Here is a 16,445-nt window from a genome sequence, read left to right as displayed (position 1 = left end):
CTGAAGAACATTTCGTTAGAATCTAATTTATTGAAGTCTAATTTATGAATAAAATTATCTTCGTTATTCAGATTTACAAAAATACATATTCTTATCTATCAATTTGGGATTCCTTTTTAAATGCTGATAATTTGTGTAACAAGATTCTTCTCAGATATCCAAGATTTGTTATTAAATTAATAGATTTTGATCGAACATTCTCTGTGATATCTCTCCTTTGTAAGGTTTATATTCTGATTGAATTAAAACAGAGGGCAAAAATAGAAGAGCCAATATCGGCGAATTTAATATCTCGGATAATTGTCTCGTTATAATATCCCAAGTATTGAATATCGTAATTGCAACAATTCCATCAATTTCCAACCAATATTACGTCCTCTTTTATATGAGCATCGCTCACATTTCTGCGCCTGCTTAACCTGGATTCCCTCTGTGCGGAATTTAAATTATCACAGACCGTACATGACAATTATGATCAACATAGATTACGTACACGTGCGTTGGGAAACGAAAATCGATTTTCGCATAACTTGTCACTGAGACCATTAACACGGTTAAAGAATCGAGTTAGATTTCACGGCTCACAGTGTTACTTAAAGTGTCAATTTCACAAGAAAAAAAGACTTGGAATTTATTTGTACTATATGTCAAATAACTTTGATTAGATTTCTTTCTTTCAATTCAATTATTTACCATTCGTTTTCACTGCAAAAATAGTTTCATTATTTTGTTGCTATTTCATTTATTTCATCAATTTCTTTCTTTTTTTTTTTTTGTAGGTTCACAATTTCTTTAATTTAAAAGCTTGGATCAGAAATTTGTTCAATAGCCAATTAATTATCTCGCCATTATCCCACTCGTCACGTTCTCTTACTAAATAGACTACGATGCGATTGTATTGTTTCGCGAAAAAAGAACGGCATTCCTAAACAGTTACACCGTGTAAGCAAATTTCATGGACAGAGAGGAACGGTGTACGTGTCGCGACGAAACTATTCGACCGATCCTCAAAACCAAGTGAATCCTCGTAAGACAAAGGAGAAGCTGGTATAATCTTCGTACAAATTTCAACAAGTAGTATTTCTCGTCATTCATCGGATATCACTATGGTGAAAATTATAGATCGAAGAAGACTGATCTTGGTTATGGACTGAATGAAAAAAAAATAAGGGAAAATGGAGAACTCACGACAGAGAAAAGGAAAGAGGAACAAAAAAATTGAAAAAAAAAAGAAAGAGAGGAGAATAATAGAAAGAGGAAAGGAAGGGGTAGATGAACGACAGGGATGAATTCCCAGCTACAGTACTGTACATACAGTGACTGTTTAATAGAACACGAATTTTTATGCACGTTAAATGTAACTTAAAAATGCAGAAAATTCATACAACATGCGAAAAATACAGAAAACATTGCAAAGTAACTAAAAAAAAAAAATTTTTTCCGTAGGAAATTCCTCTTTCCACGAACTATTAAAAAATTTCACTACTCTGACGGTATCTTTTTCTTTTTTCTTTTTTTCTTTGTTTTAATCGTAAAGTCGACCAACAGTTTCGTGCGATCTATAAACGAGGAACGATGAGGAGCAATAAATTTATTATTTGTTTCGCCTGGGTTGAGAAAATGGTTGAGAAACACTGACAGCTCGGCCTAGAGTAATGAAGAAAACAGAAAAAGGGAACGGGAACACGATGGGAAGGGAAGAGAAGAACGAGAAAGAGGCCGTGGCATTATAGCCAGCCAGTGATGAAACGGACTGTATTCTTGCAATTCGAAGAAATGTGGAACGAAGAAATTGACGACAATTAGCTTCCCTTCTGGCCGTTACGGCGGAATTAGTTTTAAAGATTCGCAGTTTCGTCGCCATGGCACTTCGCGATATAGTCGAATGAACGTATCCCAGGTGGCAAGTTTTCAAAATACCGTTTCATTCACTGGTAAATGAAAGCGAGAATATTTTCTCCAGTAGAGTATCAGTAAATTTGCATCAACATTCACAAACTTAGTAGTAAACTGGATTTCACGTTAAAAATCTGATCCAACAGAAACTGAAATTCACATTAAGAATCTGATCTAACAGAGATTTCGCAACAATAAAAAGAAATCTACAAAATACACCCTCCTATCTGAAAACTCGTCGATACAACAGCGTACAACCTCTAAACTAGAACGTCGTTAATATTCTCATTAATCATTTGCGCTGGCAACTGATTGCGGACCATAACGAGTGACCAAATATCGTACACAATGATTCGTCTTCTTTCTCTTTGAACTTATCGGTATGATATCAACGTGGATAGAAATTATCGACAAGTAATAAATTTATTATTTGTTTCGCCTGGGTTATACTTAAATATACTTAAGACTGAGAAAATATTGTAATTTTCAGACAAAAAGTGCGTAACACGTCGTTCCAGCGCAAGAGGTTAACCCACGTTGCGCTGGCAACCGATTGCGGACCATAACGAGTGACCAAACCGTACACAATAATTCGTCGCTTTCTTTTTCAACTCGTCGGTATATCACTGGATAGAAATTATCGAGAAGCAATAAATTTATTATTTGTTTTGCCTATTTTGTTTCACTTGAATATATAATACTTAAAACTGAGAAAATATTATTACGATCATTTCAGCGCAAGAGGTTATAACCACGACACTCGGGCACGCATTCTTGCGTGTTAGAAGCCTAAGTCGCGAACATAGCCTAACCTAGCCCAACAAAACCATAGGGGAGAGCGATTGGCTCGCATGACAAGAGGCGGAGGGTGAGATGAAAATTCGCAGGTGATGGTCCAAAAGAGGAAGATGGTCCCCATCGATTTTCGTGCATCGTGTGGGCGCAAACTGCGAGCCCAGGTCCCGGAGACGATGGCCCAGGCCTTCAGATTTGCCTTGCAAAATCTCTCTCCGGGCGTGAGGAGGAAACCCTCGAGAGGATGACCTTTGCCCTTCGTGTCTAACTCGTGAATCTTCGTGGGTGTAAGCCGAGCCCCGACAGATTACGGGTAATTTGCGTTCTTCGTTCGCCTGCCGTTGGGAGGGGGGGGGGGGATGATGATGCCTCTCCGGAAGCGTGCTGACGTGATAAGTATTTGCTCGAGCAATTTTTGGAAAATTTAAGACTGGTATTAAATGCGAGATTCCCTTGGTCATTTTGGCGAATCGATCGTTTCTCTCTTGTCACATCCCGATATGTAAATTCTCGTTACAATTTGTTTCAGAGGACTATAAATTCGTATAATTTCATATTAATTTATTTTAGATAACTTCGACGAACGAAATTAAAATTCACTCGCCTCTAAATTCAAGAAAATCCGCGATGCTCGACGGCCTTAAACGAAAGAAATATTTCTTCTTCTCAATTCAATTTCTCGTCACACTTTCTCCGGTTGTACCATAATTTTTCGGAAACACCCTCCGTATTCGAATGATCAATACCCATCTATTGGTAATCACTCTGGTCGCAGATTTTAAAACACAGAAACGAAGTTAACTTGGTGATTAATCAACGAGAAATCGACCGATTAATCGTCGAAATTTCGAGCTGCTCCATTGCTCCGATGCCTGGAGGGCCGAAGGGTAAACGGGTCAATACTTGGAATGCCCTATCCGCTTTAAGGAATGGAGCGTTAAGGGATGCGAAGAGGCTGAGCAAGCTCTGCATAGGCTCGACGCTAAACGAGGGAGGATGTTCGCTCGATCGTGGCCACAGATACGGAAAAAAACGCACAGCGTCTTCCGCTTCGTAGAATATATCAACCCCTTCCTCGAACAACGACAATACGGAAATTCGAAGCGAGACGTTCGACGGTATTTTTAATAAATATCCTCGATAAACTTGATTATCGTCAATTAACATGTATCTATTTTTTTCAACTCGCAAATTTGATACATTTACAATGCACACTTGTAATTATAATTAACCCTCCGCCCTCGACAAACGTTTCTCTGTATCAATGTATTTACGAAGCTTCACTTTAAATAAAATGATATAGCATTGGGAATAATCATTCGGATGATCGTATTTAACGCGAAATTTTGCTGATTATATCTATCTAACATGTTCTTTCTAGCATATAAATTTAAAGCAATCAACGTGCATTGCGGATTTACTAGAACAAAGAAACATAAATTTTCGTGTAAAGCAGTAAGAAGTCTAGTTTGTGCGAATTATGTCAATTGTTGAGTGTCAATTAGGGCTCTCTTGACAAATCTCTTCTTCCGAAATTCTTTTGCTCTTCTCACGTCGTTATTTCACTCTAGGCGTCTGTTCAGATATTATAATATTACATATCATATCACCTAACACCAAATGTACATGTTCATTACAATAATCAGAAAATTATAAAAAGAGGAAGTCCAAACTGTTGGCTGGATTTAACCACTTGCGCTGGCAACTGATTGCGGACCATAACGAGTGACCGAACCGTACACAATAATTTGTCGCTTTCTTTTCGAACTCGTTGGTACGATGTCATTGGATAGAAATTATTGAGAAGTAATAAATTTACTATTTCTTTCGCCTGGATTATACTTAAATATACCTAAGATTGAGAAAATATTGCAATTTTGGGACAAAATGATCTCGACGTGCGTGGCACGTCATTCCAGCGCAAGAGGTTAACCACTTGCGCTGGCAACTGTCTGCGGACCATAACGAGCGACCAAACTGTACGCAATAATTCGTCGGTACGATATCACTGAATAGAAATTATTGAGAAATAATAAATTTATTATTTGTTTCGTCTGGATTATACTTAGATATATTTATAGATTGATAAAATATTGCAATTTTGGGACAAAATGTTCTCGACGTGCATGACACGTCATTCCAGCGCAAGAGGTTAACAACGTTGCGCTGGCAACCGATTGCGGACCATAACGAGTGACCAAACCGTACGCAATAATTCGTCGGTACGATATCACTGAATAGAAATTATTGAGAAGTAATAAATTTATTATTTGTTTCGCCTGGATTATACTTAAATATACTTAGGACTGATAAAATATTGCAATTTTGGGACAAAATGTTCTGCGTGGCACGTCATTCCAGCGCAAGAGGTTATAACCAACTGATCGCGGACCATAACGAGTGACCGAACCGTACGCAATAATTCGTCGCTTTCTTTTCGAACTCGTCGATATGGTGTCACTGGATAGAAACTATTGAGAAGTAATAAATTTATTATTTGTTTATTATTTGCCAACGCAAGTGGTTAACCTCTTGCGTTGGCAACTGACTGCGGACCATAACGAGTGACCAAACCGTACGCAATAATTCGTCGGTACGGTATCACTGAATAGAAATTATTGAGAAGTAATAAATTTATTATTTGTTTCGCTTGGATTATACTTAAATATACTTAAGACTGATAAAATATTGCAACAAAATGTCATCGACGTGCGTGGCACGTCATTCCAGCGCAAGAGGTTAAGTATACAATGTCCCCTGAGAAGGGACAATCGAATGCAAAGGGTTGATTAATATGTGCTAAAAAGGAAAAAGAATTAATCCCACGGAATAAATTTTGCGTGTTCGAACTGCTCGAAAACTCGTCGAACTGCTGTTTAAAAGCAAAATGGGAAGGGGGGAGGGGGGCGGGGGGCGGGGGGAAAAGTAGAGGAAAGGGTTGAGGAGGTAAATGAAAATTAAGCGGCTGGTTTCCTTCTGGCCAGTGTGCTTTTCTCCCTGTTGGAGAGGTTCGCGGGGTTCACGACCGATGCAATTTCCATTGAAAAGTTCTTTGCCAAGCAGAGAGTCGAGGCATTGAGCGAGGCTGCGATTTCTGCCAGTCGGATTGTAATTTCGCGCTTGTAAACCGCACAGAGTGCGGGGGGGAACATTACGCCGCGCGAAGAATAAGTTCCCGCGATGCCATCTGATACCGCGAGCGCAATAAGCTTCCACCGCTGGCATTGTCTCGCCACCATATGCGCTCTGTCATGCATACGTGACAATGAAGCCCTAACCTTTACGGTCTGTCGTGAATTTTACGACTGCTCCCGCTATTGCGTTCCCTTCTCGAACGATGAAAAATGAAAAAAAAAAAAAAAAAAAACTTAAATACATAATATGCTACCCCTTTCTGTCGTTTTTGAAAATGAGACGTGCGAACCGCACGTAGAAATTATTCTGAAGGTAGTTCGAAAGGTAGAATTTCATCCTTGATAAAATGTAGGTATGTAGGTGTTGCAAGATGTTTGTTGCACTGGTTACAGTACATATTTGAACAGTCAATGCTAAGCTATAATATTTAGCGAGTCTATCTTTGGCACTAATTGTACGTTACGTAGGCACATTATTTGCAACAAATGACTCGCGCATCATTTCCTAACGAAATAAACAATTCTATACATTTCTGTCCTAGTGCTTCACAATCTCTGTTTCACAATCTCTATTTCGATTGCTGTGGATTTGAAATCCACCCCACCTCCATACACGCCGCTGTAACATATTTACGGCTGGTATAACGCAGCCAAAGCAAACCAGAGCACACCGAAGCAAAAAGGAAGGCGACGAAACCGCGTCGGCCAAGACGATATAATTATCGCTCGCGTATCGCTATAGTCCTGAATAACACTCGGCTGAAAGCGCGCTTCGGCGAAGTCGCCGTTCGCGCACGCGCCTTCTCATTCATTAAATCGCGGCGTACGCACACATATAGATAAAGCCGCGCGCGAACGCGGGTAAACGCACTTTGGAAAATTTAACTCTGCTTGTCCTCGCACGAATGGCGACATTACGACAGATATAATCCGCCTTTGAACGCATATCGTCTCGAGCAAGAAGATTACAGAACGAAAGTATAAAGCATAACGCTTATCTGCAGGATTTCCCATTTCCAATTCTCTGTTCTTTCACTTTATTTCCATGGTAGAAATAATTTTCATCTAAATCGTGCATTCGTAAAATCGCGCCGGTGACCAAAACATAATATAAAATTTCCATCCACAGACGTTGAAGAAAATCTTTATAATACGTAGCGTAGCTATATACGAGCTACTTATGTATTCTTTACAAAGAATCATTTCGAGTCTCCAATGACACACTGTATCTACAAAATATTTAAAAACCTAAACAAAAATATTTAAATTGGTCATTTTGACCATTTTTGATACGTATCCAGTGTTAAGACTTGCGTCGATTATATCTCGCAAATTTTATACATTCGCCTCGAACACGATCACGACGATCGTATTATCTAAACGATAATGCAGTATCGAGAATGTTTCACATAAAACATTGCAATTACATTCACAGGAGGTATCCTACGTGTATATATGATGCTGTTCTGAGCGACTGTAACTAGAAACGCAAAGGAAACAATGGGAGAAGAGGAGGAGAAACGTCGCGACAAGGAAGAGAACAGGCTGGACGCTAGTAACAAAGAGAGAGAAAGAAAGACAGAGAGAGAAAGAGAGAGAGACAATAGAACACTCTGAATGGAATAGCGAATTGACTTTGCAGGGAAATCCGTCCCTCCCCCACTCCGCCAATCTTTCTCAACGCCGCGCTGAATCTTGATTATGTAACTGTCAGAGCGTTTCCTTCTTGCAAAACGGGTAACGATATCGACTTTGCATCGAGCGGCAAAAGGCGAGGAGAGTCGTGTACGAGCGATAAAAGCTAGCCAGAAGGTTTGCTTGCATTGCACAGTCAGCCGCGGCTCACCGCCGTGTGTTTCGCGTTGCTGTCGCTGCCGCTAAGGCAAAACGGACGTGCCGAGATTGCGCGGTGCCCGATATTTTTATTCCTCGGTCGTACACACACACGTCTGTATACAGCGTCCGTGTGTACAAGTGCGCGCGTCCCGGTATTGTTAATTGCAAGAGATCGTGGCACGGCCAATGGTGAGAGAGTTGGGCAACTCGTTCGCGCGACGGAAATTGCGCGCTCTCTTTATTGATCCGTATACAGGGTGCCCCAGATCGGCGGCGCCATTTCAATTTTCGCGCTCTTTCTCGTTTGACTAACGAGCGACGCGACCGACGCACCGCGATTGAGACCCATACTCACGCGGGATTATTTGAACTTCTCAAAACTTGAACATTTAAATCTTTAAGTATACATAATACAAAATTTGAATATATATATATATATATATATATATATTTACATATTATATATACAGCTTTTATAGATTGTATATATATATATAAAATATATAAATTTAATAAAATTATATATAATTATACATATAATATGATAAATAATATATAATAATAATAGAAATAACTTTGAATATATTTTATACACATATATATTTAATAAAATTATATATAATATAATAAATAATATATAATAATAATATAAATAGCTTTGAATATATTATATATATATATATATATATATATATAATATATAAATTTAATAAAATTACATATAATATGATAAACAATATATAATAATAATAATATAAATAACTTTGAATATATTTTATATATATATAATATATAAATTTAATAAAATTAAACTAATTATATAAAAATTTTATACTAATATATTAAATATTAAATAATTTATATTTATATGGATATAAATATAACAACAAATTAATTTTACGTTTCGAACTCCATTGGAGTACATAATTTTTGTAAAATATTACTAATAAACGTGCAATGAAATTTTTTTTGTGAAATGATATTTAGTTTTATTTCAATTAGTATACTGATATTGGTCATTATCAGCAGTCAAACAACTATATTGATCCTTACTCTGTTCTTCGTTTTCAAATAAACAAATTGAAACAAAATACTTGCTAACGTAACAATAAATCTTTTATTCTAATATTAATTCGGAAGGCTTAAAAACATGCCTTAAAAAAACGTAAATTTTTCTCAAATTTTCTCGGGATCTTTCCATCGAACCGAAAGACGCGTCAAATATAAACGATCCCGATTTAGGATTTAGGTTAGATGAAAAATTGATCGTTCAAATTTTTCAAATATTTCGAAGTGAATTTTTAATAATTCGCGTAGATCGGCGACGAATATAAATTTAATTCGGCGGATCAATATTTTGCACCAGTTGTCAGAATAACCCGTAAAATAAATTTAGACTGGATGAATTTAAATTCAATTTAGTAGATTTGTATTATGAATGAGTTGTTAATATATGTATAGATTCAAATTGGAGGAATTTAAATTTAATTTAGTAGCTCAACATATATATATATATTCTGAATAAATCGTCAAAAAATGTCCAAATTTAAATTTGCCGAGGAATTTAAATTTAATTCGATGGATCGATATTGTGAATAGCTAAAACAAATTTTTAAACTAAGCAACAATAAATGTCCTGAAGCTAAAAATAAATGTCCAATAAGCTTCATCTACTCACTCTAATCTGGCTTGATTCAGCTCAAATCATGCACCAATACTTCGTGTCGTAAGTCACTTACCTGAAACACAAAAAAGGAAGAACATTTAAATTAATTAAGTAAAAACATTTTCATCTTCTTCTCAGATACCGATTTATAACGAAAATGCGCATCTTCCTTCGAACGAATGTCACACAACAGGTTCTTCTATGTTAAGTAGAAATATTCTACACTACTATTTTGCGATATTTAAAAACATTCATCGGAAAAAAGAAAAAATAAAGTCCTCCAGATCGACATTCTAATCTCTCTGAGACGAAACTTCCGCGTTCTTACTCAACCGAACCGCAAAAACCAAACTCCCAAACTGAAATTCAAACCTGCGAAACAAAATTTCCGCATTCTAGCCTAAATTTAACCCAAACCTAATCTAAACCGAACTCTGACAAGCTGAAATTCTAATTTCGAGCCGAGACGTCTTCTTTTGGTCCGCGAAACTTCCGGACGAAAGGCGAATTTCACGATTGTGCGATCGAAGATGCGAACGCGATCGCAAGTGAAAAATCCGTGCGTAAAAAAAGGGAAAGAAGGAAAAAAATAGGAAAAAAGGCAGGCGCCTACGGAACACGCGCGCTAAAAGAGCCCCGATAACAATTCCGATCGAACTTTGAAAGCTGGCCGAAGCTGGCCGCGCACACAAAAATAACTCGGCGTGGAACGGTTCGTTCGATAAACGCACATGTTCCAGGAGCATTGTACTCGGCGCGCATATAGAATGTAAACTCAGGTTGAATAATTCTTTTGTGAGAGCGATTTCCGTCGAAACTCGCGCTCGCTCTCCCTCAGCCGCGGTATCAGTTTTCTTTATTTCTGCTCCCCCTTTCGAACGCAGCGATTTCTCACCGGCGAACGTTTCCAGCCTGACGGTGGTTTTCTCTCCCCCTTTACTCTTCGATATCTTGAAATTTGCGGGGGCGGAGAGAAGGAAAAAAAGCAAAAAAAAAAAAAAAAAAAAAAAGAAAAAGGAGATGGAGTTGAAACGCAGGTGTATCGATGAGAGAACGCGTTTTGTAATTTTTATGGGCTCCAGAGGCGATTACACGCGATGACACGTTTCGCGGCATTATAAATGAACGTAGAGTCGAAACTCCGTGGTAAGTTTCATGAATTTTTCTCTGAAAACGATTATCTATAGGCGAGGTGAATATCTTCTTGCAGCGGGCGACAAATTAACGAGAAAATAATAATACGTTGCAAAAATGGAGAAACCTGATTACGTCGATCAGAAATCAATTTTCAATGTTTATAAATAATAATTGTAAACAATAAACTATGTTTATGCGGATATCACATGCGTTCATAGAAAATTTCAACATGTGAAAATTTAAAATTATGTGAAATGCACAAATACATAAAATATAGTATATAGTATATAGTAAATAAAATATACTATGTAGTATATAGTAAATAAAATATACTATATAGTGTATAGTAAATAAAATATAGTATATAGTATATAGTATATAGTAAATAAAATATAGTATATACTATTTACATAGTAAAGTATTGTATAGTATATACTATTTACATAGTAAAGTATTGTATAGTATACAATAAATAAAATATAGTATATAGTATATAGTAGATAATATAGTATATAGTACATAGTAAAGTATTGTATAGTATACAATAAATAAAATATAGTATATAGTATACAGTAAATAAAATATAGTATACAATATATAGTAAATATAATATAGTATACAGTATATAGTATAAAAGTACAGTATACAGTATAAAATATAGTATACACAGTATACAGTATACTATAGTACACAGTGTACATACTAAATATAGTATAATATAGTATAGTATACTGTATACATACACAGTATAGTAAATAAAATATAGTATAGTAAATAGTACTAAATATAGTATAGTATACTGTATACATACACAGTATACAGTATACTATACTATATTTAGTACTATTTACTGTTATACTTTATTTTATATACAGTAAATAGTACTAAATAGTGTACATATACAGTAAATAGTACTAAATAGTGTACATACACAGTATACAGTATACTATAGTACACAGTGTACAGTATACAGTATACCATAGTATACTGTGTATACAGTAAATAAAATATAGTAAATAAACTAGAGTATTTATTGCAACGCTTGATAAATAAAATGAATTTCTATTCTAACTTTCACCCTCCGCCCCCCCCCCTTTTTTTATCACCTTTGTGAAAATATTAATATGCATGGAAAACCTATTTAGCTATTTAAAAAAAATTTACAAAATTGTATCTACCTATTTTTAACTGACTCGTGGTGAGTGAACCCTCTTTGAAGGATTAAAACTCTCGCGAGATGAGTAATGAAATTACCGATATTAGTGGGATTGGTAAACGTTGCGCGGAGTGCCATTAAGCCGACGTAATATTTGTCTTTCGTCGAAAGGCTCGGTTAAAAAGCGCTCGAAAGGGTAGTCCAAAAGAATGTCCCTCTTTCACTCTCTCTCTCTCTCTCTCTCTCTCTTTCTCTCTCTTCTTATTTCATATAGCAAACGCACCACACTTCTTCCAACTCGAGCAGTCCCGGTTATTGGAAGCAATTCGACAAAAGTGCTGCTCAAAGTACACGCAAAAAGCGTTTCCATGTCACTTAAAGGCCGTCGTGCTCGAAGATCATACGTCGGAACTCTCGAGGGTCCTTTTGCTGCTTACGCATGCAATTCAGGTATTATATACACCACCGGCCATAAATCACCGGACACTTGATAACAAAAATGTAAGCATTCAACAACGTCGAGGAACTTTTTTTTTCGCGATTGAAAAACTTAAAAAAACAATGAGATACTAGGATCTCTTAGACTTTTACAATCCTGGTCTTCGAAGAAAGAATCTCAATAAAATGGCGGGGGGAAAAAAAAATCAACTTTCAAGCTGTCGTTATAAAGTGGAGACATCAATCTTTAATACTACGGTGAAATCTAGTCGAAAAGAAAATTTTTCAGTGTTTTTTTTTTTTTTTTGGGACGTTTGAACTTTTGCAAATTTTCGAGAATGAAAGTATTCTCTTACTTGTTGTTACATGACATCTTCGAAAAAGAACAAACTCAGTGTGGTCAAAACAAAGGGCGTTTTAAAATGAGACCAAATAAATTATCGCATTTTTTTTTTTTTTTATTTTTTTTTTTTATAATGTATAATTTAAAATATCAACACTTTTTAATTACGTTTTTTTATTTTATATATATATATATATATATTATAAAAATTATTATATTTATATTATAAAATTATATATATATATTATAAAAATTATTATATTTATATTATAAAATTATATATATATTATAACAATTTTATATATATATATATATATCATTGCCGTAAAATATATAAATATGATAAGATTAAATAGCACAATCATGTGACAGAATTGTATTAATACCTCGACAATTAATTTGTTCAAAATGAGCAAAGCAAATGCACACAATTTGCACGCGTATGTTCCATGGATGGAGCAGCAGCGTGATAATTATTTTAATTGCAAGCTGATTGCATCCCGGTAGATCCGCGAGTCGGTTACGTGATTAGACGTGCGTATAATATAACTGGCCAACGATATAATCTTACTAACATTGAGAGGTGGAATTGCTGACAAGGTCACGGTAGTGTTCTCGATTCAAACCTGAGCTTGATCATTCATGAAATAGAGGGAACGCGGTCGTACGATGAACCGCATTGATTCTTCATTCGTTTTTTTCATTGTCGACGAATTATGTGTATATTTATGCAAATTCATATATTTATGGATGTAATGTTAGAATTATGGATAATCGAAGTGTAGAAATTGTATTAAAAAAAAAAATTAATTTATTAAGGATTCAATGCTCTACAAACTTAATTTGTAGTTTCCTTTAATTAATTAATTAATTAATTAACTAATATTGAATTCTTCGTATCTAAAGCAAGCTACTTGTTTCTATCTATCACAAAATAATACGACTAAAATAATTTTTTCATACTATCCGAAGTAGTATTTTTAATATCTAAATATTACTTTATAATTCTCCCATATACTGTAAATTTCCATAAAAATCTGTAATTCGATTATTCGACAATCTACTAATGATTCTTCCTTTGCCATTTCAACAAAAAAAAAAAAAAAAAAAGAGCAACAAGATTCAAGTGACTACGATGGTGAAAACAGTCCGATTTCTTTTTTTCTTTTTGCGCCTTTTACATTTTATCATCGTTTCCCTTTTTTTCAATGACGGCCACTGTGAATAGCCCGTTGACTGAGAGTCGTTTATCATTTTTCCTGTAATTTGCACGCGAAACGTGTAATTACCATTTGGTTGCAAAACGAGCGAGAACCTATTCAAACGGAAGCACGCCGAGACCTTGATTAACCGGAGTTTGAGTTTTTCAATTAGCCGAGTTCCTGTTATTCGAGGCTTTCATTAGCCGATACGCGAGAAATATACTGGGTGATACCGAATGAATGGGACAATTCCGACGATTCTACAGTTATATATATATATATATATATATATATATATATAAATTTATAAATTACTTTTAAATTATTTTTAAATTTATAAATTATTAATTTATATATATATAAATAAATTTCTATGTTTGTTCTATGAATGCACTTATTTCAGAAAATTTTTCAATTAGCATCAATTAATAGCGATATGTGTGTCTATATAAATATATATATATATATATATATATATATATATATATATATATATATATATATATATGTGTGTCTATATATATATATATATATATATATATATATATATATATATATATATATATATATATATATTTCAATTATGTTAATCGAAAAGCTCTCTGAAAAAGAATGCATTCATAGAACACATAGAAATTTATTTCAAATATCAATTACTGATATTTCATAGTAACATTAGTTACTACCACGTGTATAACAAATAGTATGTTTCGATTACGGTTATCTATTTTCTATTTACTTCACTACGGTAAGGAGCAATGGTTGAGAGCAGCGAATTGAAAGAGAAGTTTATTCGTTAATTGAAAATTCTTTCGAAATGATATTTTCAAAAACGCAATGAATTACATTTACCACTCGATAGAGACACAACGTTGATAGCATGAGATTTCCACGCGCGAACATGTTATTTCCATCGAAAATCAAATGAAAATTAAATGTACGAGTAAATAGCGAGTAATTTCTTCCGCGGAGCGACAAATAAATCATTCGATTTTCAAACAAATTAAATTTAAATTTCGTACAAAATATTTCGCGGAATATGAAATATCCGTGCAATTGTACAAACGGATAATTTCGCAGATAAAACCAGAGGGTTTCTCAATCTCGAATATGCAAATTTGAATTTCCATCGTACAATTTCCGTGGTTTTCCCAATTCTATTCCTTACCTATTACCTTACCTAACACGTTTCATCGTCGCACGGGAAAATGAATTCGAACGACAAATAAATAGTCCAGCCGGCAATTTGCATTATCTGATTTATTACAACTAGAAATTGAGGACAGTTTGCAATTTATTGGCATCCATGCAAAGCCCTTCTGTTATTTATTATACTTTCTTTGTTGCGCAACCGACAGACAGAATTAAAGATGCTCACAAGTCTAGTATTAGAAACATTAATTAACTTTCTACGATGACTCGACCATCTGACTTAGAAATTTCATATATATTGCAGTCTGTAACTAAACATTAAAATGCTCGTTAAATCATTAGATAAATAAATAAATAGACTCAATGTTTATGCAATGTTTTAAATATTTCTGTCAATTTTTCAATTTCAACCGTAAATACGTATTTGCAGTTCTAGCGAAATTACACGAGTTACTAGTGAATTGCAATTTATTGATTAAATATTACGAAAGACATTACATCTCAGATATTTTCAGCAATTTCTGAATTTTCTAACAGAACAAATAACATAACTACATGGATCAACAGATTATTTTACTTAAAATTTAGAAAAGTAAATTTATAAAAGTTTCAACGTAAAATTTAGAAAAGTAAATTTACAAAAGTTTCAACGTAAAATTTAGACAAGTAAATTTATAAAAGTTTCAACGTAAAATTTAGAAATGTAAATTTACAAAAGTTTCAACGTAAAATTTAGAAAAGTAAATTTACAAAAGTTTCAACGTAAAATTTAGAAAAGTAAATTTATAAAAGAGCAGTTTATAATCTGCAACCTTGCAACTTATTATACAACAGAATATAAAATTTATTAATATTATCATTAATATACAACAGAATATAAAATTTATTAACATAACGTTTGATTTCGCACAGACTTACTAACCTGAGCTCTAACGATCATTAAAATTAATTTCTACTTTGTTTAGAAAATCGTTTGAGAAATTTCGAATAAAATCGATCTCCACAAAAAAAAAAAAAAAAGTAATAATTGAAATTAATTTTGAAATTTCTAGAATTGCCAGATTACTAGAGTAATCTAGGATTAAAAGGAACGTATGAATAATGTAACGGGAGGAAGGGATTCTCTTTTGATGTAACATATCCTATTTAAACAATATTTCATTCAATCAATTCCTGTCGAAATAAATATTTATGGGATTACCGAATGGTTTTGATCATATGATCCATTCTACATGGTGCATGATCACACGCTGTTACAAGATACGATCATACAATTCAAATGAAGCTATAGATGCTTCATCTTTTTGATGATCGTCCAAGCTTTGCATACATATACTCCTAAGTGTAATATTGCAATTGTACGCTTTATGCGTGAAATTAATCACATATAATTGCATGGCGATGATAGTTAAATAACGATTTGTTACAATATCAATGAACAATAATGTTTGATACACTTGATAAAAATTCTTGTAAATATTAAAAGAATGAACGACGAAAAATTCGTGAAACTCTTCAATAAAAATAAAATGACTGTAAAAATAAAATGTAAAAAGTGCTTGTAAAAATAAGAAAACGAATTATCAACTGTGTGGTAATAATAACCACGATTTCAATACTTTCGTTCCAGATCCAAATTGATACCTGACCTGCCCCAGCCAATTAATTGAAATCCAATTCGATTACGAAT

The 16,445-nt window shown here is 34.2% G+C and overlaps 1 protein-coding gene across 1 annotated transcript in view; it reads right to left on the bottom strand.

Moving 5' to 3' along the window:
* Positions 1-9,381: 9,381 nt before the first annotated feature.
* LOC122526921 (histone demethylase UTY-like) overlaps positions 9,382-16,445 on the bottom strand; it is a 63,098-nt gene continuing 56,034 nt past the window's right edge. Inside the window, exon 4 of the mRNA XM_043650605.1 lies at positions 9,382-9,400. Within this exon, the coding sequence (XP_043506540.1) occupies positions 9,397-9,400 (4 nt within the window). The 3' untranslated portion in view covers positions 9,382-9,396. The remainder of the gene's footprint in view (positions 9,401-16,445) is intronic.

This window comes from Frieseomelitta varia, unplaced genomic scaffold, assembly GCF_011392965.1.
Source record: "Frieseomelitta varia isolate USP_RPSP 00005682 unplaced genomic scaffold, Fvar_1.2 scaffold_203, whole genome shotgun sequence".
NCBI lineage: Eukaryota > Metazoa > Arthropoda > Insecta > Hymenoptera > Apidae > Frieseomelitta > Frieseomelitta varia.
Note: the sequence above shows the minus strand (reverse complement) of the source record. Positions and strands in the feature narration are given on the sequence as shown.